Source organism: Cornus florida, unplaced genomic scaffold (genome assembly GCF_030987335.1).
Source record: "Cornus florida cultivar Cherokee Brave unplaced genomic scaffold, ASM3098733v1 CherokeeBrave_3.0.0_Hap2_Chr10, whole genome shotgun sequence".
In the NCBI taxonomy this organism is placed as follows: domain Eukaryota; kingdom Viridiplantae; phylum Streptophyta; class Magnoliopsida; order Cornales; family Cornaceae; genus Cornus; species Cornus florida.
The window spans coordinates 111,030,011-111,054,715 of record NW_026775580.1 but is presented as its reverse complement, the minus strand read 5'-3'; the positions used below and the strand labels follow the sequence as shown (position 1 = coordinate 111,054,715).

The window sequence follows — 24,705 nt, the reverse complement described above, 5'->3', positions numbered from 1 at the left end:
GTGGTTTACTTTGATGCTTTCCAAATCATACTTAATAATACCAACGTTGACTCATTTTATCCATCAACCAAGATGATTCCTCATCTCAACAAAATTAACAAATAGGCATGAAAATGAGAATTGGCATCAAAAGACCATGATCAATCAAAGTAGAGTGAATTGTCAAGCCAACAAAAACTTAGGGCATGATCATCAATCATTGAGTAATTTGAATTGACAAGTAACTCTTTGTTTAGCTTCTAAGGCCCACTTTGTGTAGCAAAATAAAAGCCGCCACGTGTACCTCGTAGAGCATCCGATGACAAAGACTCATGTTGGTAGGAGGTACACATCAGATGGTCACCAAAAACTTCAGTCAAAACCACGTGGCCAGTCTCCAATAAATTTTTTATAGTCAAAATTCTTAATTAATTGTGGTTTTACCCCAAACACAATCATAATATGCAAACAAAAAAAGACAAGTCGTCGGGCTTCAAAGATTACCATACGACGTCGTAACGAACTGGTTGCCCACTCATTTTCCATTCTTTTTTTGTTTTTTGTTTTTCAATGATTTCGTGGCACAGTTCAATGCCAAGTTGTCGGTCGTTAACCATGGTTATAAGTTTACCAGACTATCAGGCTAAATACTGTTAAGTACGGAAGAGCCTCACGCCGTTAGATATAGAGGGAGAGAATAGCGTCGGTGGAGGTTAACCGCAGGTTATTTTGCAGTTAGATTCACAGAGAGAGAGAAAGAGAGAGAATCGCTTCGTATATAAGCCATCGAAGCTCAGGCATATATTATTGGTCGAAGAGAGTGCATTTTGGAGAGAGAGAGAATTTTACACACAGAGAGGCTTTCGGCTTTCGGCTTTCGGAGACACAGAGCCGTCGGCCATGGCAGAGTCAAATGATTCCGTCTCCGTTGATATGGAGACAATCTATCTTGGCGGAAAGGTTCATATACATACACATATATATATGTATAAATTCATATTTCTAACTTTTTATGCTGGATCTTTCTTCTTCCTTTTTTGTTTATAGATATATATACTCCTTATTCAAGAATTTCGGCTATTTTTTATTGATGAATCGAAATGTCATGCATTTTTTCTTCCATTTAATTTAATTTTTTTTTTTTTTTTTTTTTTTTTTTTAAGAATACATTTCAATACACATGCAAACACACATATATCGTCACGGCAATTTCGAATGGTTTGAATTCTTGGCTTATGGAGTGTTTGGTTGCTGAGAAAATCTTTTAAAGAGGGAAAATTTAAGTTTCATTGCATAACTTATCTATGCAATCAAACGAGAGGTTAAACTTGCTTTGATGCGTTATTTCTGTCCGTCTTATCTAATATTCTGCATCTGTTCTTGGGAATTAAATTTTTTGTAATCGTAGATCTGTTGACTTCTAACACGTTAGTTTTTCATTTTTTATATTAATTGCATTTACAATTAACAAGTGATTCTTTCCTGTTTGTGGAAGCAATAACATTTTAGTTCTGGAGGTTCTTTATTTCGTAATTTGTAGTATCACAATTTCTTCTTGTATTGTTGTTGAGCTTTTTCTTCCTTCTGTTTATATGTAAATGAAATCTTTTAATTATCTCATTAATTTATACATTTGTTCAAATTTATTTATATATTTATTTTTGGTTAGGTAAATGCTTATACTTAACACACCCTATAATGGCCCTTTTGGGACTCGAACCCTCACCTCCTCCATGGGAGGAGAGGTTACACGACCTGGGCCAATGGCCTGGTTGTTCAAATTTAGGTTAAATGCTTTAGTTTGCTTACTTAGTTCTAAAATTACCTTGTTTGGTTGCTAAGAATCTGAAGAAAACAATCAAATCTTGAATGCCGTAAGCCATGTTATTTTTGTTTTCTAAATAATGAAAAACTGACCTCAGCCTAGCCAAATGGATGAGGACCACTCAATAAACAATATAAATGCCTAAGGATTTTTCTTTGAGTTATTCAAGAATTATACAGCTTGAGTTATGAGTGCAAATGGCGCATTTTTTTTTTTTTTTCCTGGAAGGAAGAAGAAAAAAGGACTTAATTAACAGTCCAATTGATTTGATGATTTTATGGACCTATTTGCCATTAGCGTAGTTGAACTATAGTGAAAATTTTGATGTATAAAACTTTTATTCCTTTCCTTTCTCAACTCTTCTGAGCAACCAAACAGAGTTTTAGCGATCATGGTTTAGTTTACACTGATATTATTTTAATTTTATTTTTCTAGGTATTGTATGTGAGTGAACTGGGTTGCGAATTTAATTTGTTCCTGTTCTGTTTTGTTTTTTCTCATGTTTCTTATCTTGCAAAACCAAACAGAGTATTAGAGATCATGGTATAGTTGACACAGTGACACTATTTTAAGTTTATTTTTCTTGGTATTGTATGTGAACTGGGTTAATTTGTTCCTGTTCCTATTTTGTTTTTTCTTCTATTTCTTATCTTTTTGTTAAGAACCTACAATCATTAGAATCTCTTGCAAAACCATGCATTTTTCTGAAAAAATTAGTATATAAACTTTAATTCCTGTCTTTTCTCAACTCTTCTCAGCAACCAAATAGAGTATTAGTGATCATGGGTTAGTTGACACGGAGTCATTTTATTAATTTTATTTTTCTTGGTATTGTATGTGAACTGGGTTGCAAATTTAATTTGTTCCTTTTCTGTTCTGTTTTTTTCTTTTGGTTCTTATCTTATTGTTAAGAACCTATCATCTCATTTATGAACGCAACGTGGCTGTTACTTCATCATCTTGTTTGTTACTGGCTACATGTTGCAATCATTACTAAATTAGTGTGCATCTGTTAGGGTCATCTTAATCATATACGATTCCATTCTTTTCTTTTCAATTGTCATCACTTTTCTAACAATTCAATGATAATTTATTATTATTTTTTTTTAAACAAAAAATTTTGTTTGTTTCTTTTACATATGTATTTTAATCTGATGCAGCATGCTGGCTCAAAAAGGGGTCAGTGCACATGGCAAGCTCTTTTGGGAATAATATTTATTTAATAAAAGCTGAGGGTGTTCTTTTATTTGAAGGCAATGCATATAACATTTTGTGATTGTACTTAACTAAGTGCTATATTTGTTCTAGAAAAGATAATGGGTACTTTACACTTTAAGCCTCTTTGATGATTTCTTCAAAATTGATCTTCACCTGTTGTTGATTTGTCTTTTTTTTTTTTTTTTTTTTTTTTTTGGACATGGTAATTTCTTTGTAATGCACTTTATTTATTATTGCAGGAACATATTGTAAAAACTGGCCGTGGTTCTGTGTCTGTTATTGTATATGGAGATGAAGACAAGCCAGCACTAGTTACCTATCCTGATTTAGCTCTAAATCGTAAGTTAGATATATTATATATCTTAGATTTTAACCTTGATTGTTCTCTTTAGAAATGAAGTGCTGGGTTAAAATTAGATGTTATCTAACAAAGGTTTTTGTTCAACTACATAACGTTTTGAGCAGATATGTCTTGTTTTCAAGGATTGTTTTTCTGTCCTGAAGCAGCTTCTTTGCTGCTCCACAACTTCTGCATTTACCATATCAGTCCTCCCGGGCATGAGGTCTGTAAATTGGTTGCCTTGTCTGCATTTGTATTATTCTAAATCTTTTGGTTTTGAATTGTATTATGCATCCTTTTTACTGAATACTATTATTTACGTAAGATGTCTTCTATGCTTTCCACAAGAGTTCTTGCAGTTGGGAGCTGCAGCGATTTGTTCTGATGATCCTGTTCCTTCTGTTGACGACTTAGCAGATCAAATCATTGAGGTTCTCAACCATTTCAGGTAATCATAATACTACAATTTTGTTCACTAGTAACATCTTTTAAACTGTTGGTGTGCGAAACTCAATGGCTTTTATAGGATTTAGGTACACGTTGTTTGGTCACTGAATCTTTTTCCATCCTTTTATTTTCTGTTAAATGTTTATAGTGGAAAAAATAGAACAATTGGATTATCTTTGTGATATATTTTTGATGTCTGAATGTCACCTTGTTCAGGCTCGGTGCAGTGATGTGCATAGGAGTTACAGCGGGTGCTTACATCCTCACCCTTTTTGCTGTATGTTTCTTTTTAATAGCGTTTCTAGTATCCTCCATTGATATCTGTCGTGGTAATTAATCAATGTTGTATTACAGATGAAGTACAGGGAGCGGGTTCTTGGTTTGATACTCGTGTCCCCTCTCTGCAAAGCACCCTCTTGGACTGAATGGTTGTATAATAAGGTGATTTTTTAAATAGCCTGCTTCATTTGTACAGGGAGAAGGGTATTAATCTTTCTACCTAATTAAGCTTATATTTTACTGTAGGTAATGTCAAATTTACTATATTTCTATGGCACGAGTAGTTTGCTGAAGGAGTGTTTGCTTCACCGGTACTTTAGCAAGGTACTCTATTACTTCCACTCTAGCAATTTATGCTTTTTTTCTTTTTCAGCCCATAATCTATGGATTATTGATTAGTGTTATGAGATTGCTTTAATTTGTATCAGGAACTTCGTGGTAGTGCAGAAGTCCCAGAATCAGATATAGTTCAAGCATGCAGAAGGGTTAGTGGTTCTGCTCTTGTTATTCTTTGTCATAATTGTACACTTGAATCTGTTCTTATTCCAATCATTTTTATTTTTATTTTTATTTTTATAATTTTAATAGAGAGTGACGCTTGTTTGTGATAAATATGATGATGTTTATTTCTCCAGTTGCTGGATGAGAAGCAGAGCATAAACATTTTAAGGTTTCTTCAAGCAATCGATAGGTAAAGATTGAGTCAGTTGCTCTTTGGTGTGTATACTTCCTTTATAATTCCTTTCTTTTGACTATTTTAATATGCCAACTTCTCTGAATTTTATCTTGCCAACCAGCAGGAGACATGATATTACTGAAGGGTTGAAGAGACTAAAATGTCGGACACTTATATTTGTCGGGGAGAACTCTCCTTTTCATTCAGAAGCTCTCCACATGACCTCAAAATTCGATAGAAGATACAGTGCTTTAGTTGAGGTATGTGATTCAATGAATGTGTAAAGGATATGAATGCTTATCTGGCTGAGAACACGTTATAGTGGTAGGGCAAACTGAAGTGTGGCTGAAAACTTTGTTAAACCATTAAACATATTTTCCCATTTAAATAATTGATCAATTATGCATAGCAGTCAGTCTCCACAGTTCATAGCATGCTATGCTTGGCAGAAAAAAAGAAAAGAAAAATCCTGTTGAAAACGATAAATGCTCAATGCACTTCGAACATAAATGCATGAATGCAAAAGGATACTGTGCTCAATAAATGCTCACGCGTGTATTGATTCCTGTAGGTGCAGGCTTGTGGATCAATGGTAACAGAAGAACAGCCACATGCAATGCTGATACCCATGGAGTACTTCCTCATGGGGTATGGAATGTACAGGCCATGCCAGTTCAGTGACAGTCCAAGGAGCCCCCTCAGCCCGTCTTGCATCTCCCCAGAACTTCTGTCTCCAGAAAGCATGGGTCTGAAGCTAAAGCCAATAAAAACCCGGGTTTCGTCCCGCATTCCAAGTGCAGAGAGATGACACTATGTAACTATGTGATTCAATAAGTTGATATAGATTATTTTTTTGTTTTATTTGTTATTTTTGATCTGTTAAGGAGGGTAGATGTGGTTGTAGATAAAGGTGAAGAAATTGTTAAATGGACATAGGGAGGGAGATTGAGTTCATTCATTTGTAGTCAGTAATAAATGTTTCGCTGAACTGTTTCTGTAAATCCTGAAAAACACATTTGTTTGTGATAAGTGATTATTTATATAAAGATGAAAATGATATGGTTAACCCGAATAATAGAGGACGGGGGTTTCCTAGTATTAAAGAATTTCTCTGCCTCTCTCTCTCTATATATTATGTGTGTGTGTGTGAAGTGTGAACTGTCATTGAAGCTTTTAAAGCTGTATGGTGGCATCCACTAATTTGGGTGCGGGTGGCACCGAGTGCTTTGAAGATATTTTTGATATTTTGTTGCATGATTTGGGCTGCATGGGACACCTGTTTTTCGTGGTTGAGAATTGAGAGAGATCAATTGAAGACAAATATGTTTGAAAAAAAAATTAAATATACAGGAGACCAAGTGGCATAAGGCTCGGCGAAGAATAATACAAGTCACTTTCCCACCCTTTTTAGCATTTTGTTCGATGCTTCCCCTAAATTTGAGGTAGTGAGGTTTTTTTTTTTTTTTTTTTTTTTTTTTTTTTTTTTTTTTTTTTGTGTGTGTGCAAAGATTATTGATTTGTGTCAGCTAATTCCAAAATATCCACTTCAAAGAATTATTTATACTCCAGAGTTATTAATTGACTTTGTGGCTTTAAAACAGTCACACTATTATTTGTGCATTGATTGTATTGTTATTGACTAAATATAAAGTTCGGTTTAAGATATAGACTCATCCTGTTGATTATTCTTGCCTTAGTTTATAAAGAATTTGTTGGTGGCAAGGTGGTAGAAGATGTTGAATAATGAATAAAATAAAATTCAATGATTCAAAAAAAAAAAAAAATCAAAAATCAAAATTCCATGAGTAGATGATATATATGATCACGGCCTCATGGTTTATATACCAGGAATCCTGGTCCGGGATGCCAATTGCAGGCCACAGTTACGACAGTGTATTTTTTTGGCTTTTTAGTTACTCCAAAATAATACTAGTGATTACATGTTAAAGTTGAGCTCCGTATGCGGACAACTCTACATGTAATCACGTATCTATCTGTCCATTATTTAATCCGACGGTTGCTGTAACTTGGTATTGAAAAACATATATTGGCACAACAGTAGATAAGTGTTTTAGTAGCGTATTAGTGGCGGTGTGGCGGAAAACCGCTTTATCGGGCCGGAAAACCACCATCCGATCGTTGAAATGGACGGAATCATGATTATATTCGACTTCGATCGGACATTAATCGACGATGATAGCGACAGATGGGTGGTGATGGAAATGGGTCTCACCCATTTGTTTAATCAGCTTCTCCCCAAATTGCCTTGGAACTCTCTCATGGTTAGTGTTTGTGTGTATATATATATATATATCTATGTAGTTGTGTCTATGTCATACCAATTTCCCTTAGAGCTACGAACTTTTCTTTTTGTTTGATAAATCGGTTTAATTACATAATTTACGGCCCAGAGAATTTGGTTTTGATTGAAATATTGTGGATTAATTTGATGCTTGTTTTGCTTTGATAGTATTGATTGTATGTTTAAACTGATATTTAGTATTAGGGTTATAAGTATTATTGAAGAGAAATTTGCAAACTTTACTCTACAGAGTACAGATATATTGGTAAGTTTATTAAATTTTACTCACTAGCTAGATTATTAAATTTTTTAAATATATTTGTAGTGCTTAATTGCAGTAACACTACAGAGTACAGATATAGATCCTACATAAGCACATTGCGCTCACAGATCATATCTGCAATTAAATGTTGCACTAGTTATAGGACCTTTTGTGTAACAAATTCTCAGAGAAAAAAGAAAGAAAGACATTTTGGTTTAACAATGTTGTCTATGTTGAACAAATTTAGGATAGGATGATGAAGGAGCTCCACTCGCAAGGGATATCAACTGAGGAAATCGCAGAGTGTTTGAAACGGGTTCCATTGAATCCACAGATAATTGAAGCCATTAAATCTGCCCATGCTCTTGGGTATTTGATCTTGATTATCTCCCATGTGGTTGATACCCTTTTCAATTCCTTACTTTTTGTAAGTTAGTCACTCATTTAGTGCTGTCCATTAGAGTGTTATGACAGAAATGTGGTCTTTTCAGATGTGAATTAAGAATAATTAGTGATGCAAATCAGTTTTTCATTGAGAAAATCTTGAAGCATCATGGTATATTTGGCTTTTTTTCGGAAATCAACACAAATCCAACAGTTGAAGACAGAGAAGGCAGGCTTTGGATCTTCCCTTACCACGAGTTGGCTTCCTCTCCTCATTGCTGCATCCGTTGCCCTCCCCACATGTGCAAGGTAATCTATGTAGTTCATTTTAGAAATATGTCATTATATAATGATATGATATAGAGGGCCGTTGCCTGGTTTAGCGGTTTCACGCTTGAACAGTGCCACTAGTGCAAATTCAAGTACCAGAGCAGTTACTTTGCGAAATAACAAAGGTTAAGTTTGTCTCAAGTCTTCCCTCCCCAAGTAGCTGGACCAGAACTGGGTAAATGTCCCTTTATAATGATAAGTGATAAGAGGATAGTACATTCATTACTTTCCAGAAAAAAAGGAAAAAAAAAAAGTACATTCATATTATACATATATTATCTAAGGATATAAAGCATCTGATTTTGTTAAAGTTTCCAGTTTCATGACCAATTGATTGTTCTGTGAAAATTTGAAATTAAACTTGTGATTGATGCTCTAAGATTTTACGGAGTTTCTTCTATTAATGCTATTAATGAAGGGGTATAGATTTTGTTTTCTTGTCCCCCCTTTTTCTTGATTGATGGAGAGTATGGATAATTAAAATTGAATTTGTTGATTGACATCCTAGGATTCTGCATTGAACCTCATATCTTACTGAATTTGTTGCTTTTGCTTCTTACAATTATTGATTTTTTATTTTTTATTTTATCTTTTTATATCTTCCTGTACTTTTAGGATAGAGATGGATGGGCTCAGAAGGAACTCAATTGGAAAATGAAAATTCCAACTTTCATAGTTATGAGACAGGAATGCTCCCATAAAACTGATTTTTTTTTTTTCTTTTCCCAATCTCTATTTCAATAACTATACTTGCATGGCAAGTGCACTTAATTTTGTTGATAATAATTACAGACATTTAGAATTCCACTAGCCCCCTCTACCAAAAGCAGATTCACTTGATTCAATTAATAAACAAAGACAGTGAATTTAACTGTCAAGCATTTGTAATACTTTGTAGATAACTCTTGTATCATATGGTAGTTCAAGGAATGTTGGCCAATTTAGATCCAAATTTAGGTATCACTCTGAAATCTGCTTTGGATTTAGTTCTTGCACAAAGTTTTTAGTTTGGTTTTAGACTTTTGTTTGTTCCCTTCCAAGACACATTTGTAAAAAGCTTTTGGCAATGGCATGACATATGGTTGAATTATTTGTATTTTGTCGGGTGTGTCACATCCCTTGTTTTAAACATATTGGAATTCCAATAGTAAGTAAACCTGGAATGTCTCATGAAAAAGAAAATACACCAAACAAGAGGAAACACTATTGTCAAAGGTTATCTAGATACTTACACGGTGTTTTCATTGAAATGGTCTAATGAACTTATTCCAATATATTGAGAAAATTGAAACAGCTACGACAATAGTCCTCCCCTGAAACATTTAACATGTCGATTTGCTGATCTCAGCAAGGAGTAACAAGGAATTTGTATTCTAACTGTGATTCCTTTCTTCTAATTGAATTTTATGATTGTGGTTGTGATTTAAACAATAGGGTCTGGTAATTGAGCGTATCCGAGCTTCTATATCCGAAAATGAGAAGAAAAGAATAATTTATCTTGGAGATGGGAATGGTGATTTCTGCCCAAGTCTGAAGCTTGAAGAGAGAGACCATGTGATGCCAAGAAAGAAATTTCCTCTGTGGGAGCGCATTCGTGAGAACCCTATGCATATCAAAGCCGAAGTCCATGAATGGAGCGACGGGGAGGAGCTCAAGAGGATCCTACTCCAGCTTATTGACACAATCTCCATTCAAGACAATATCATAACTTCTAATTCTAGTCAGTTGAACTCGTCGGACTGCAATTCTAAGACAGTGCTGGTAGAAGCTCATGAAATGCTTCCTCCGTCGATCCCTGTCCCCCTAACTTAGAGGAAATGAACATCATCTGTTTAATTTTATTTTATTTTTAGTAACATAAGGTTTTCGAAGTCTTTGTATTATGATTCAATGGCACAAGTGTTAATGATTTAATCTCGTCTAGCTTCATTTAGACGTATTTAGTAAAGTATGCCAGAAATTAACTCAATTAGGGAGTAGTTATGAGTGGTTTTCTACGTCCATAGATGATAGAACTATACAGTTCGATTCATCAATGGCACATCCAAACCAAGTAGCTAAATTTAAGCAAGAGTTAACCATTATTAGTGTTTGTCTTCTATCAGCACTTCACAAGATTAAAGGGCTCGTTTGGGCTTTTATTGGTAGAGATTCTGGTAGTCATAAAATTGATGATAGTAGAAAGTATGTTAGATTTTTAGGTATTGGTGACGTCATATAAAGTACTTATCACATATTCACAATTAAAGTAATTTTTTTTTTGGTAACAATATTGTTTAAAGTGTTTATATTACTAATTTTATTACAATAATGTCTTTTAATTGGGTGACTAGATATGATAATAACAGGAAAGAAAGGGGTGAAATTGTCTTTTTAAGATAAAAGGTATAAAATTATCTAATGAAAAATGTTACTTAAAATACGAAATCTTTGCTGCATAATGCTCTCTTTGATAGAAAATAAATAAATAAATAAAATAAAATAAAATTGGATAGAAGGGAAATAAGAAGAGATGATAGAGCCGTGATTGTGTATTTATTTATTTTTATCAGGTTAGATAAAAGAGAAGAAAATAAACCCATACTATGTTGGAGAGAAGAAAATAGAAAATTTTAATTGTTTTTACTATTATATCCAATAATATTTATAATATTATAATTTAAAATTTGTATAATTTAACATAATATTTAATTTAAAATTTTATAATATACCTTTTACTCATTTTTTTAGCCGATAAAAATTTGTAAAGAATAAATGACTTATCATTATTTCTATTCTCCTTTCATTCTTTGTATCATATCTATCGAATAAAAAAAGTTTGTTCATTCTCCTTTCTATTTTATCTCCATACTTCTTCCTTCCTATCAAATATAACATAAAAGTTTAGTTCAAAAACTGTATAAAGCTAAAATTGATCATTATTAAAAATACTTTTAATAGTTATCAAACATATTGTTTTTTTAAAAATAAAAAAGCACTTCTGGACTCTTAAGCATATCGATATTGGGCATGAATTAATTACTCCTACTAAACAGGCCCAATTTAGGCGTTTGTTTTGGGCTCTTAATTAATTTCCTCATTAATCTTTTAAGAAAAAATTATATTTTGGTGATCAAAATTAAACATAATTGGTATAAAATGATCATAAAGTTAAGAAAAGGTGAATAGTCACCAAACCTAAAACTTAATTACTAATAAGTTACCATTTGATGGATACCTAAATGACCTTCCTATAATATATTATTATGTAAGTGGATAAATTTACCCTGTACATTAAGCTAAATAAACACTTACTTAAATTGACTAACAAAAAGAAGACACATTATCGGGGTAGGTCTTTGTAGAGAAGACCAAGATAGGAGAGAAAGGTCTTTGTAGAGAAGACCAAGATAGGAGAGAACTGAGGAAAGATGTTCTACATCGTTTACTTTAAGGTCTAAGATGCCGGACAAGAAAATTATAAGTATAGTTACTATACTTTACAAGTTAATTTATTTGAGATATTTTTTTTAAGATAAAAGATTGTAATTTTTAGGAATTTTTTAATACATAGTTATTATACTTTACAAGTTGATTTGTTTGAGAGATCTTCCTTAGAATATAAGATAATCCATAACCCTAGTTTAACTAAATAGTCTTTCTTTAGCCTTAATCACATCCGGTAGCCGTGACTTTAGAATCATTCAATATATTAAAGTAACAAAGTGAGAAGGGACCCGCCTTTATAAATATTCTATAAAGAGCATTTTGGGATGAAACTTTTTTTTTTTTTATTTTCCACTGTAAATATTATGTTTTGTGATCATGGTGGAGAGCCTTGGAAAAAGAGAGAAGGGTGGTAAAGAAACCCTAATTTTTTAAATTGGTAAATTAGAAACTAGAAAGGAAAAGAGAAAACGTTGGATGAGAAAGAGAGAAAGTGATAAATTCAATGAGTTATTATTTGTATTGGATGTCAATTTTGTCATCTAAAATTTATTTTTAAAATGTTTATAAAATCTTAAAGTGTTTTTGACCAAATTATCCTTAAATGATCATTTAATATTAATTAATTTTCAAAATTAGTCACTAGCATCTTTTCTTGACTTCAATTTCATTATAAAGCAATTATGTTTAATTTTGGTCACCAAAATATAATTTCCCAAGAATCATGTATCATGATAACTCATCGATCATCTCCGATACATAATGATATTAAACCCGGAATAAAATTTGTCTTATTAATGGGTCTATTAAACTAATGAATTCTTATTTTAAAAAATAAAAATAATTCATCTTTTTGGTTTCAAAACTTTTCTAAATTTTAGTGAGAAATCAAAAGAAAAGAAAAATACAAATTGAAACAATAACAAACTACAAAAGAGTCCTATCAATAACAAAAAGTTAATTAGGGTCACGCAATGCAACAAAATATACGAATGGTAACTCATTATCTATGAAGCATGGACACAGATATGAAACACGAAGACACGGATACGGCGATACGACAAATTTCAAAAAAATAGGATACAGACACAGCGGGAATATGCCCTATAAAATTATATATATATATATTCAAAATTCACAATACCATAAATCTAACCTCCCCAAAAAACATACCGCAAGAAAATAAATACTTCAATTAATTAAGAATAAAGTAAAGTTATCACCAACTTTACCACCAACTTTACCGATTACATTTTACACACATCCAGAAATATAATTGTTCTGATTTCTCTCTGTTTTTCTTGCTACGGTCTAAAAGTTTATTTAATTCTAATACTGAGATGAATGAATCAAATAAAAAAATAAACATAATGAAATAAAAAAATCTAAAGAAAGTAGAAGTTCAGAATCTCAGACAAAGGAGTCAAAAGAGTTAAATTTCTAAAATTACATTAGGTACCCTATTTTTCTTACAAAAAATTACAATATATACCCCGTTGACCGCCGTGTCCCGTATGTGTCCTCCGCTTGTCCCAGTCGTGTCCAATAAAAAATAATTTTTGGAAGTGTCGGACACTAGTACGAGACCCCTAAGAGCGATATCCGTGCTTCATATCTCATTATTTAATATGCAATACATAATTTTTATTTTTATTATTATTATTATTTTTAGCATATATTTCGACTTCACAACATACATATTATTAAATTAAGAGTGGAGTATAAAAATAAAACCTCAAATCCTCCCTGCCAACACCACTATATCCCTAAAAACTATAAAAATAATCAACTTGAATGTGTTTTTATTTTATCATATGTACAGTGATTATCAAACGTCCACAGATTTTGACTCAATACTCTAATTTAACGGCCGTGGTTGTAAAATGGTGAAAAAATGGTCAACTTATTCTAAATAAGTATAGTATAAAATTACGATAGAACTGGAACCATTTTAACATAACACGTTATCCAATAGAGTTCCTTTTTAATCCTTCTCTAACATATATAATTATTTTGGAATCTGACGAAAGACTTGTGGGGCTTCTCTGACTTGTCCAAAAACATATACATATACATAATACAACAAAATCAAAACCAAGATTATTCGCTGCGCAAACAAAAACGTTTCAATTCTGCTTCCTTTTCCCTTCTCTGCACCAACTGATCGATTCTTGAACAATCATATAAGAGCTAGAACCCCCCACCTCTCTCTCCCTCTCTCTTTCTCTTTTTCTCTCTCTCTCTAGAAGTGTTTGTATAATGGGAAAGAAGAGAGATGAGGGGATGTACTTGTACTGGGATGGGGTTGTAGAGAGCATGCCTGTGTTTGCTAAGGAGTTAATTGCTGGGGGTGTTGCTGGTGGCTTTGCAAAGACTGTTGTAGCACCTCTTGAGCGTGTCAAGATCTTGTTTCAGGTACACTTCTATATGATTATTAACTTAATTACCGATGATTAATTTAGTCATGTTAGCGTCTTAATTAATCCTGCTATATCGGATTGCTTCTTGTCAATTTTTTAATTTTTGTCAGATTTTACTTTAATTGAATTTAGACTGTATGAATTGCAAGATTGAATTGTGATGATGGGTTTTCTTCAAAATTAATTGGAGCTAGTGATAAGTGAGTCTTCCTACATATTCTTGGGTTTCATAAATAGTTAACAAGAACTAGTTATAATTGTGATGATGGGTTTTGATTATTTCATTTCTGATTTAGTGTGATCATCTTGTGCGATACCTTTTGCTTTTAGCTAGTATCTATAGGTGATCATTGGATTTATGACATTGTGAGGAAATCAAGCTGAAAATATAGTTATCATTAAGACTATGAAAGAATATATATATAGATATATATATATATATATATATAGTTGTGTATCATCCCAATACCGATCTAATACACTGGGAACAAATCATTTTAGTGCCCTCCAAGACAATTTTGAAGCATGCTCCAGATTGGATGAGATTTGGTTTCCATTTTGAAATGTGTTTCTATTGATTTTCGATCTTGAAATGTGTGTCCAAGAATAAGAATACAAGTTTCTCATGTCTTATCATCCCCTTCTGTTTTCTTAACCTGCATTTTAACCAGTTTAATATGCAGGTTACAGTCAGTAAATAAAAATAAGTGAAAATTATGAAAATACCAATAAACTTGCTCAAGTAAACAAGACACTAAAGTAATCCTATGATCTTTTTTCCCCTGAATTCAACCTGGACTTATCCTTCTATATGCAAGCATATCAATGCAATCAGAGAATCTATTGAGCAGGTACAATTTACATGGTTATCTTTTCGTTTGCTTACCGGTCACATGGCTTGATTCCATCCAGATTGATTCTGAAACTAAATCTTGATGTTTTTTCTGAATGTACTAAAGAACTAATGCCTTAACCACAATCATTGTAGCAGAACTTTTGTCCAAATGTTATAATTTCGGAATATCCATTGCATAAAACTTAAAGAAATTACTGCCTTAGCTGACTTGTCAGTCGATCTTATATTGGTTTTAAAAATAATGGTTGTGAATGCAATATATCTTGGATTTTGTTGAATTAAAAGTCCATGACGATTCCAATTTTTTCTTTGGGTAATTTAAAATTTTATTGAAAGCAGCTAAGGGGAATTATTGGTGCATATGGTTGTCAATAACCATATCTCTATTTAGCCATGTAAATTTGTCTATGATATTGGTTGAGGAATATATCAGGAACTCTCTCTTTGGATGTTTGAATTTATCCATCTGTATATTTTAAGTTACTTTGAACACAAGCTATGAAGTTGGATTCTGGAATAGAAAGTTACCATCTTTATGAGGTTAAAGCACATTCTTTTCTTTAAAGTAGGTCTGTTTCCAGTCTTGCTTCCAAATCCCACCACCCTGTGTAGACAGGACCTTACTAGATAGTGGCCTTTTAATTTCTTTTCTTTTTTCCTAGACTAGAAGAGCAGAATTTCAGAGTACAGGGCTTTTGGGATCCTTTAAGAAGATTAAAAATACAGAAGGAGTGCTGGGTTTTTACAGGTAGAAACGTTGGCTTCTTTTTTCATTTTTTATTTTTGTTTATCTTGCAATTTTTATTCATGTAAAGTTTGTCTGTTTATTACTATTTTACAATCTTGCCTCATTCATATGGTGGAATTTATCTGCAGAGGGAATGGAGCCAGTGTCGCTCGAATTGTTCCTTATGCAGCTTTGCACTATATGGCTTATGAGCAGTACCGCCGGTGGATAATTCTCAGTTTTCCTGACATTGGGAGGGGTCCTGTCCTTGATCTTGTGGCGGGATCATTTGCTGGAGGCACCGCTGTGCTTTTCACTTATCCTCTTGATTTAGTTCGAACTAAATTGGCGTATCAGGTAAAAAAGTTGAAAAAAGTACCCTCTCTCTCTCTCCCCCCGAGGATGCTGATTTGCATTAACTGCAGATTGTGGAACCACCAAAGTTGAGTGTTAAAGGACTAGTTCACACTGAACAAGTTTATAAAGGAATTTCGGATTGCTTTTCCAAAACCTACAAAGAGGCTGGGATAAGAGGCCTCTACCGTGGTGTGGGTATGTCTTATTTTTTGTGTTTCAGTAATATTGGTTTGATCCTTGCGAGGTATTATTCCCTTTTAATATGTGAAAGCTGTTGTCAGCTCCATCACTGTATGGAATCTTTCCATATTCTGGCTTGAAGTTTTACTTCTACGAGGAAATGAAAAGCCATGTTCCCAAGGAACGCAAGAAAGATATCACGGTGAAACTTGTATGCGGATCAATTGCAGGTTTATTGGGTCAAACTTTCACGTACCCTCTCGATGTTGTTAGGCGACAAATGCAGGTAATTTAATTCAAGGGTCTTAGTTAACGAGTATATATCGAACCACACACACATATTTGTGGGAGATGAAAACGTCCCTGCAATAGGGCAATGTTAGCAATCTGCACAAAAGTTCAGTGGGACTTGAAATAACACAGATAAAACTTAGCTTATTTAACATCATTACAGGAGTAGATTGCCTTTCCCTTCTCATTTTAATTTCAGGAACTCCTCTCTCCTCTACCCACACAATTGGCATTTCCAATCTAGGCCATCACTGCACACCCGTCTGATCCATCATCCAAACTAACATTGACAGTGAAACCTTTACGTGTGACGGTACAGTCCAATCCAGCATCTCCATCACTGGCCATCAACATGGACTCTCTCTCTCTCTTGGATTTTCTCTTATGAATTTTCTCTTTCTCACCAAAGGTTGACGGTGATCTTTTAGGATTAAATTAATGAATTGGTGGTGGTAATGGCTGTTGGGTGAGGTTTATGGCACTGTCATCACTGCGGTGATTGAAGATGGTGGAGCTGTAGTCAGGTTAGTAGTGGTACTGATTATTCTGTGGTAGTGTTGGGGTTCTGGTAGTAAAGGTTACTGGTGTTGGTGACTTCAATTCAGAGTGGTTGGTATCAGTGAAGATGACCCTCATTAGTATAAAAAAAGATTAAAAAAAATAAAAAGGAAAAAAGTGAAAGAAGTAAAGACCTGTCATATTGAGAACAATACTCCTGCATCTAGAGGTTAGTCCAATGAACTTTATGAAGATTGATAACTTCACCCTATTGCAGGAGACATTAGCATACCCCTACATATGTGTGTGTGTGTAATTGAATATTTCTAAAACTTAAGAGAAATAAATTATCTTGACAGGTCCAGCGGCTCTTGGCATCTAACCGGGGAGAACTGAAAGGAACAATGGAAAGCCTTGTAATGATTGTACAAACGCAAGGATGGAAGCAATTATTTTCAGGGCTGAGCATCAACTACTTGAAGGTGAGGGTACACGTGTTTAGGTTGCCCGTTACCTGATCATCTCTTCTAGCTGTTATGGGTAATTAATTGTTGTGCTTGTGCTTCAGGTTGTACCATCAGTGGCAATCGGTTTCACAGTCTATGATGTTATGAAATCATTCCTGAGAGTTCCATCACGAGATGAAGCTGTTGTAGAGGTGGTGACCACCAACCAAAGAAATAGCCAACCATCATCCTTGCACTCTTAACAAAAATCTTAAAACTCAAACTAGTCATTTTGACATAGTTATTGATTGAGCTTTGCCTTGCCTTCTCAATAATATTTGAAGGCAGGCTCCTTTTTTTGAGGTCATTTTCATTTGTATGGTCCATTCTTTCTAGCTGTAACATAGGGCTTCTGTAGATCATACCTCTTTCTGTAATAAATCATTAAGCCAGCACAGGTCGCTAGCTGATTAGAGGTCCTCTCTTGTGGCTTATATATCATAGCTTCCTTAAGCATGATGCAAATGTATCTTTACATGACAGGATTCAAATACTGCGCACATAAATAAAGGTCAAGATCATTTTTTAGTATTTTGTCTTCAATAATGAAGAATGAGTTCTTGGTGGAGAAATTGATTCTACTTTCATGATGCTTTGTTCTTAAAGTTCTATTTTTATTATACTCGTGGTATAATTTGTTTTATATGCGCAAGCTGAGTGACAAGGTTGCGTTTGTATATAGCTTCCAACATTCTTATTGATGAGATCTCAGCATTGATAACATATTTTGGAGTGTCTCCCATGCATACAGAGTGGTGAGCATCAATTTTGGAGAACCTATTTATTAAACACCGATTGTTGATTTTTATTTTATTTTATTTCTCTCGGTAACATTGCTATAAATATGCTTCAGATTTCTTCACCTTTTGTATTATGTTCCCAAATTAGCTGTATCTAATGATATGGATCTATAAACACTTGGCTTATATTGTAGCTTAAACATGTTTTAACCTGCAAAAATGATTTATATGAAGTAAAGGAATGACAAAGGCGAACTCTGAAATTCATGGGATGATATATCTTGATTTCCTGCAAGCTTCCATAACAGGAAAATACAAATCTTAATCATTTAGGTGCAATTTCCTCCTTGCTTCATGACTGAGTTATCTTGAAAGCTGATTATAAAGCTTGCGAAAAAACAAGGATTGCATTTATGCGGTTGGGTTTGCAAGGCTTCAATTTCCGCCATCAAAATTAGTTTCAACAATGAAGTTATGACAGTTTCTTCATAGCTTATGTGAGTAAGCAAAAGGTTCACTTATAATCAGGCAAAAGGGCATTCGCATAGAAACAAGAATAACAGAGCTACTAATGTAAATCTAACATAACCAACAAAGAAGCTGGAACTGTGTAGAAATCGTTATCATACTGATTTCTATTACACCTATAAAAAATTGTACATAATTTATGTTCAATAAGTCGTTTGAGTAGTTAGAATTTAATGGCAAGAATGATGTACAATGTACATAGTTCATTGCCATAAAGAGCTGCCTAATTCTCCTTGCCCACTGACATTCGACACCAAAACGCTGGACATGCTGAAGAAATCAACCAGAAAGCAAATTAAGAAGTGGAGCTGCAACTTCAAGTTAATAAGACCTTTACCAGTAATCCCGACAAGAGCATTCACCATCTCTGAAATGATGAAACCGCTTGTTATCCCGAACAATCAGCTCCCTCCCAACAATCTTCGACATGATCTTTATTGCATTGTGACAGTCACCGCATATCCGGAGGTTCTTGATAATCCTAAGTGGCGTCCTTGCTGGCGTACTGATCAAACCATAAGCAATCGCCAACCGTTCACTGTGATACATCAAGGCCTGTTCTTTGGCCTCCTGATCAATGTCATGGAGCACGTATCTTGTATCGGGCACATACCCGGCTTCCCTCATCTGTCCATTCAAGCCTTTTAATTTCTCGTATGCATCTCCCTTGTATGGATTTGTACTCCGAAACTCGCCAATTTTATACTTCCCCTCAAGCATATTGATTGCAGAATGCCTCTTTGGTGGTGGCGTAGGGAGCTTGTTAGCCATGGCCTTAGATGGATCAAGAGCAACCAAAAACTCCTCAGCACGGTCTTCAAGTTCTATATCTCCGTGTATTTGAGCAAAATTCACCAAAGCCTCCCAAATTTCAGCCGTGGGCTCAATTGGCATGCTCTCAATAAACTCCATTGCTTCATTAACATGCCCAGCTTTACCTAAGACACCAACAACCCCCAAATAATGCTCAATACCTGGAACAATTCCATACTCGTTTTTCATTGATTCAAAGTGTAGAAAACCTTCTTCCACAGCCTCAGCACTAGCACAAGCCGATAAGACAGCCACGAAAGTCTCTCCACTGGGCTGCAACCCCAACTTCCTCATTTTCTTAAACAAGAGCAACCCATTATCACCCTGACCATTATTTGCATACCCATTTATCATCAAATGCCACGAACTGATGTTTCGGTCGCGCATTCGATCAAACACTCGGCGCGCATCTCTCACACTCCCACATTTATCATACATTTCAATTAACTTATTATTCAATTCAACATTACCTGTATGAGGCGATCGAATCAGGAACTCATTAACCCTTTTTCCAAGTTGAAGGAACTTCGGACTGCCACATGAATTCAAGAGTAGTTCGAAAGTATGATAATCAGCAGCAACACCTTGAGACATGTAATCAAGGGCTTCTTTTATCTTCCCTTCTTGGCACAAACTCAACAAATCAACACTGGATGGTGGGACATTGGGGGTTACGTGTGGATGGCATTTCTCGTTTTTGTTGCTATGAATTTGGTTTTTGTTGTTTTTGTGGGTAGGGGGTGTTTTGACTTGTGGGTCATTCGAGGAATTGGTGTTTCCGCGTTGAGCAAGGCCACCATGGCGGCGATAAACCCTAGCTGGGTTGGTGTTGTTTGGGGCTACGAAGGTGCAGAGAGGGTTGAAGGATTGGTTTGTAGTGGGTTTGAGGGAGAGGTGAGAAGGGTGTGGTGGGAATCGAATGTTGAGATGGAAAGAAGAGAGAGCGGAGTTTCCTGCGCTATGTATTGACATCAGAGACGACGCCATTGCTATCCTGCAAAGCCAATTGGATCAGCTGAGGGCCTGAGGCAGTGTTCTGTCCGTTGAAAGAAGGATATATCCAAACGTCGTCGTTAATAGTAACTTTTAATCTTTTCACTTTTTTTTTGGAAAATAGAAAAATAAAAATAAAGAAGAGGAAAAGGCTTCTCAATCATGTCAAAAAGCTCATGTGAAGTTTTTTTTTTTTTTCTTCATGTGAAGTTGATATTATCTTTTGAAGTTCATGTTTTTTAGCTAAAAATGTACTCCGTAACATTTTTCAATACAGGAGTCCTCGGGAACTTATATTGGCTTTTTAAAAATTTTATTTGACACAAGGGAAAAAAACTTGAAATACTGTATATGGGTATGGAAAAAAGGAAAATTGAAAATTAATATTTTTTCCGTTTACTTTTATTTGATTGAGAAAGAAAAAGAAAGAAAGTGAATGAGTAGTATCAGATCATTCTCTCTCTATTTCCCTTCATTTCCGTCCTCATTTCCTCCCAATAAGTAGTGATAAAGCCCACAAAGAAACTACATATTTAGATTAGCTAAAAATTGTGATAAAAAGCCTTTGCTTGGTGTTAAAAAAGAAAGTTATGTTGAGAGTACTCGATGTTCTCGATCGTGTTTGCCTTCCTTCCTATAATGAATTCCACAGTAAGGTTGTGTGAGTGAGTGAGAACAAACCATCAACTGATCAAAAACCATTCCTCGGTTTCACCTTTGTGGTCTCTATTTTTAAATATAGATATACGTGTGTCTGTGTCTATATATATACATATATATACAGAAACCAAAGACACTCATCACCACCGAGGCATACAAAGCCATAATCAAGAGGCTCCCTTGCAACATTTCACAACCAAGGCTTAAAAAGGTTCATCCCAATACGGCAATACCACAGCATTAAAAGACATCCCTGCTTCAATAGGGTCTACCAACATTTCTTAGGACTATTGTTCTTCGCACAGAATACCAAGTTGGTCTCATACAGTTTAAGTAGCTGCACCTGAAAGATGGCCTCGACGCCTCAGGTTTCTTTGATAAACAAAAAATTCCAGGAACCATACTCTACTTCATGATGATGACAACTTCACCAATAACCCAAAACAACTACCTTTTATAACTAGGTAATTTTTATCCGTCAATCACAAGATTGACCATTGAAAATGATAAGAAAAGCAACAGCACAGAAGAAGTGCGTCAATACACAAATATACATACTATATGGTAATATACAAATATTAGATGAGGGTATCTGAATACCAAAGCAAGTGAAGGTGTAACAGCTACCTCTAACACCATGCATATCATGACAATAGATCAGATGATATAATCAGACCAATCTGAGATAAACGATGTGTGATCCATGGTCTCTCCCGGCACCTCCTCGTGTCTAGAAGGCCTTTCCTTGCCCCCAACCAGCCTCGCCGGGTTCCCCACCGCAGTCGTCCGTGGAGGCACATCAATTAGAACCACTGACCCCGCCCCAATCTTTGCCCCCTCCCCAATCTTCACATTCCCCAGTATTGTTGCCCCGGCCCCAATCAATACTCCATCACCGATCTTCGGGTGTCGGTCTCCAACAACTTTACCAGTTCCACCTAACGTCACGTGATGGAGAATGGATACATTATTTCCAATCATTGCTGTCTCGCCAACAACGACACCAGTCGCATGATCAAACAGTATCCCCTTCCCGATCCTCGCGGCTGGGTGTATATCAACGCTAAATACGTCAGAGACTCGAGATTGCAGTGCAAGTGCAAGCGGTCTTCGAGACTGATTCCAGAGCTTGTGAGCAACTCGGTGGGCCTGGTGTGTCATTATATCGTCAATGATGAACAAGTGAAAAGAAATTACTACCGATAATAGAAAAGTTAATATATTCGCTGCATCATTAGTAGCTAATGCAAAGACGTTCCATTTGAAAAGAAGAAACAAATTTAGTAGTTCGAATTTCACATTCTGTCAAAGAAATTATTTGATTTAATAAAAATGAAAAGGTAACTAAAACTTTTGAGTATGATTGGTCTTCATAACCAATTTGAGATTGATTAGGTCCACATACTATACTTTTACGAAGCCTAAAACCATATATTTGGGCCAGACTAAATGAATCTTGTTCTGCAAATTTGCTCAAAATTTTACTCAAAACTTGATTTAGAATACAGCCTACAGATTACAAAATCTTCAATCGGAAAAAAAAAAATTCTCATAGTCTGATAAATTTTTAATCTTTAATGAGCCCATCCAACAAGCATCCACTGACCCTTACTAAATGTAAAGATCTTTAATTCATCATATCATATTTACTTCAAATGAAGGCATTATAAATTTAGAACACACCAGCTGATGAACCCTACTCCTAAACATGTATACAGAAAGATTTAGCTCTATCGGTTGGTTTTGATTCCAAATCAAGATGTCTTCTTGCTTGTTCGGAACCAATTAATACATCTTCTTGTTTGTTGAGAAAAGAAACATTTCTAATAATTTTATCGTTGACATCTTTTAAATGATTCAAGGAATTCTCTGAAGTTTTCTTGTCTAAACCTCATCTGATCCCAACTTTGTTATGTTGATCAAGTTTTTCATTCAGTGGATTAGAATTCCGAAGCTATACACTGATTATTCTTGGCAATGCCTAACATTGGAGCATTTTTACTCTCTAAACATCATAATATTACAAGAATTACTAATTTAAGTACAGAATTGAAGAATGTGCAATATCATCATATCACAAAACCTTCATTTACTATAGAATTTTCGACAAAGCCAAAAGAATCAAATCCTAACCACCTCTCTTTTGTCTGTTACATACAGTATAAAATTGTTTCACCTAGTATATAAATACATAGTTGAATTAATCCCTAATTTGAGGCTTTTCCATGATTAAATAACAAAAGACAAAACTTCCAAATTAAAATAATCACATCAAAATCTTAGTATTCATCTCATTTCCTAATTTTCTCACCTGACAAGCGAGGAAGCCCTTGTAATTGAGGAGGCAGTGAGAGAAGGAGACACAGGCGGGGTCACGGAAGCGAGCGGCGCGGAGGTCGGCGACGGTGGCGGATCGGATGGCGGGGTCGGAGGAGAAGGCGTTGAGGAAGATGTCGTAGAGGAGGGTGGAGAGAAGAGTGGAAGAGCAGAGCTTGTTGCCGAGATGGAACGAGAGCGATCGCTCGAGGGAGGAGTGAGAGAGGATCGTCGAGTAGAGGTAGCTCGCGAGCGCCGGCTCCGACTCGGCGTCTCGGCGAGCCTCCGACTTGATCTGTGACCACACCCGGGACTCCTCGTCGTCGGAATCCGGCGTTGACGGCGGCGATGGGTATCGGAGTTCGCCTGCGGGCATTGTGAACCTCGTCGTATCACTGATGGGGCTGAGAATTGTTAATTGTATTTGAACGGCCGGCGTTATTCGTTCTTGTTTTTGTATTTATTGGAAATTGTGGGACCAAAGCAAACTAGTTGGAGTTATATTTCTCACACAAAAATATACATTATACAGCATATACATATATATAGAAAATCTATACGGTCGGTATATGCTATGTTGTGTGGCCTAGGACTGACTGGGAGAGAAGAAGGTTCAAGTAAGTAACCCAAGTGTCGCCATGTCAGCACCAGGGACCCAGCTGACGTGATCAAATATTTTCCCATTTGATCATTTTCCTGGCAAATAACTCGAAAGTCGAAAAAAGGACAGAAAAATATCACCTGGCTATTTACAATTTTTTTTTTTTTATATAATTTTTTTATAGAAGGGATATTATACACGTTGAGTCATAAATATTTTAATATTTTATTTTTAATATTTGAGGCTAAAAATACTAGATGAAGACATCTTATTTCTTCTTAGATTTGTTTCTCCTCTTTAAGGAGATAAAAGACTTTCATTACATTTTGAAAACAAAATATCTTCCAAATAGGGAGTACCAATGCACATTCGGAGAAACACTATTTTCTTAAGTGTAAAAATATATATTCTATATATATATATAGAATACATATATTGTATTCACAAGGCACTTCTAATGTAAACACGTCATATATATATATAGAATACATATATTGTATTCACAAGGCACTTCTAATGTAAACACGTCCTGTGATAGTTTTATTATTCGTTTCTCTTAACAAAATATGAAGGCACACACGCAAGCTAGAAAGTTTCCTCGAACATGTAAAATTTTTTTTGTCATGTTCTGCAAGTAAGGTACGTGATTAAAACATGGGATACGAAATTATTCAAGGAACTAAATACTAAGGACGGTATGCGATTAAAATATGAGATATATTATATATATGTAACTATCAGGAAATTCCCC

General features: G+C 34.9%; 5 protein-coding genes across 7 annotated transcripts; 3 read left to right on the top strand and 2 right to left on the bottom strand.

Annotated features, from left to right (window-relative positions):
* Nucleotides 1–698: 698 nt before the first annotated feature.
* On the top strand, nucleotides 699–5,870 carry LOC132277123 (protein NDL1). 3 transcript variants are annotated; one of them, XM_059778867.1, is made up of 11 exons: nucleotides 699–939; nucleotides 3,262–3,361; nucleotides 3,488–3,585; nucleotides 3,722–3,810; nucleotides 4,026–4,086; nucleotides 4,164–4,250; nucleotides 4,335–4,412; nucleotides 4,517–4,573; nucleotides 4,724–4,779; nucleotides 4,886–5,024; nucleotides 5,336–5,870. In XM_059778867.1, exons 1-11 carry the CDS (start codon nucleotides 880–882, stop codon nucleotides 5,570–5,572), a joined length of 1,062 nt encoding a protein of 353 aa, XP_059634850.1. In that variant the 5' UTR covers nucleotides 699–879; the 3' UTR covers nucleotides 5,573–5,870. The 3 variants fall into 3 exon arrangements, with proteins under 3 accessions (XP_059634850.1, XP_059634852.1, XP_059634851.1); XM_059778869.1 differs by having other exon boundaries at nucleotides 700–965; XM_059778868.1 differs by having other exon boundaries at nucleotides 701–939; nucleotides 4,889–5,024.
* Nucleotides 5,871–6,391: 521 nt separating this feature from the next.
* LOC132277124 (thiamine phosphate phosphatase-like protein) lies at nucleotides 6,392–10,011 on the top strand. Its single transcript, XM_059778870.1, has 4 exons — nucleotides 6,392–7,046; nucleotides 7,576–7,697; nucleotides 7,820–8,021; nucleotides 9,477–10,011. Exons 1-4 carry the CDS (start codon nucleotides 6,909–6,911, stop codon nucleotides 9,852–9,854), a joined length of 840 nt encoding a protein of 279 aa, XP_059634853.1. The 5' UTR covers nucleotides 6,392–6,908; the 3' UTR covers nucleotides 9,855–10,011.
* A 3,506-nt stretch (nucleotides 10,012–13,517) lies between these two features.
* Nucleotides 13,518–17,837, top strand: LOC132277121 (mitochondrial carrier protein CoAc2). The gene is made up of 7 exons (XM_059778866.1): nucleotides 13,518–13,883; nucleotides 15,407–15,492; nucleotides 15,621–15,828; nucleotides 15,897–16,023; nucleotides 16,110–16,294; nucleotides 17,157–17,279; nucleotides 17,366–17,837. The coding sequence occupies exons 1-7, from the start codon at nucleotides 13,728–13,730 to the stop codon at nucleotides 17,504–17,506; spliced, it is 1,026 nt and encodes a 341-aa protein (XP_059634849.1). The 5' UTR covers nucleotides 13,518–13,727; the 3' UTR covers nucleotides 17,507–17,837.
* Nucleotides 17,838–18,650: 813 nt separating this feature from the next.
* LOC132277119 (pentatricopeptide repeat-containing protein At2g15690, mitochondrial-like) lies at nucleotides 18,651–20,558 on the bottom strand. Its single transcript, XM_059778864.1, has one exon. The coding sequence runs from the start codon at nucleotides 20,369–20,371 to the stop codon at nucleotides 18,905–18,907; it is 1,467 nt and encodes a 488-aa protein (XP_059634847.1). The 5' UTR covers nucleotides 20,372–20,558; the 3' UTR covers nucleotides 18,651–18,904.
* Nucleotides 20,559–21,471: 913 nt separating this feature from the next.
* Nucleotides 21,472–23,871, bottom strand: LOC132277120 (serine acetyltransferase 5-like). The gene is made up of 2 exons (XM_059778865.1): nucleotides 23,349–23,871; nucleotides 21,472–22,186 (listed from the first exon to the last, which is right to left on the bottom strand). Exons 1-2 carry the CDS (start codon nucleotides 23,727–23,729, stop codon nucleotides 21,695–21,697), a joined length of 873 nt encoding a protein of 290 aa, XP_059634848.1. The 5' UTR covers nucleotides 23,730–23,871; the 3' UTR covers nucleotides 21,472–21,694.
* Nucleotides 23,872–24,705: the final 834 nt, after the last annotated feature.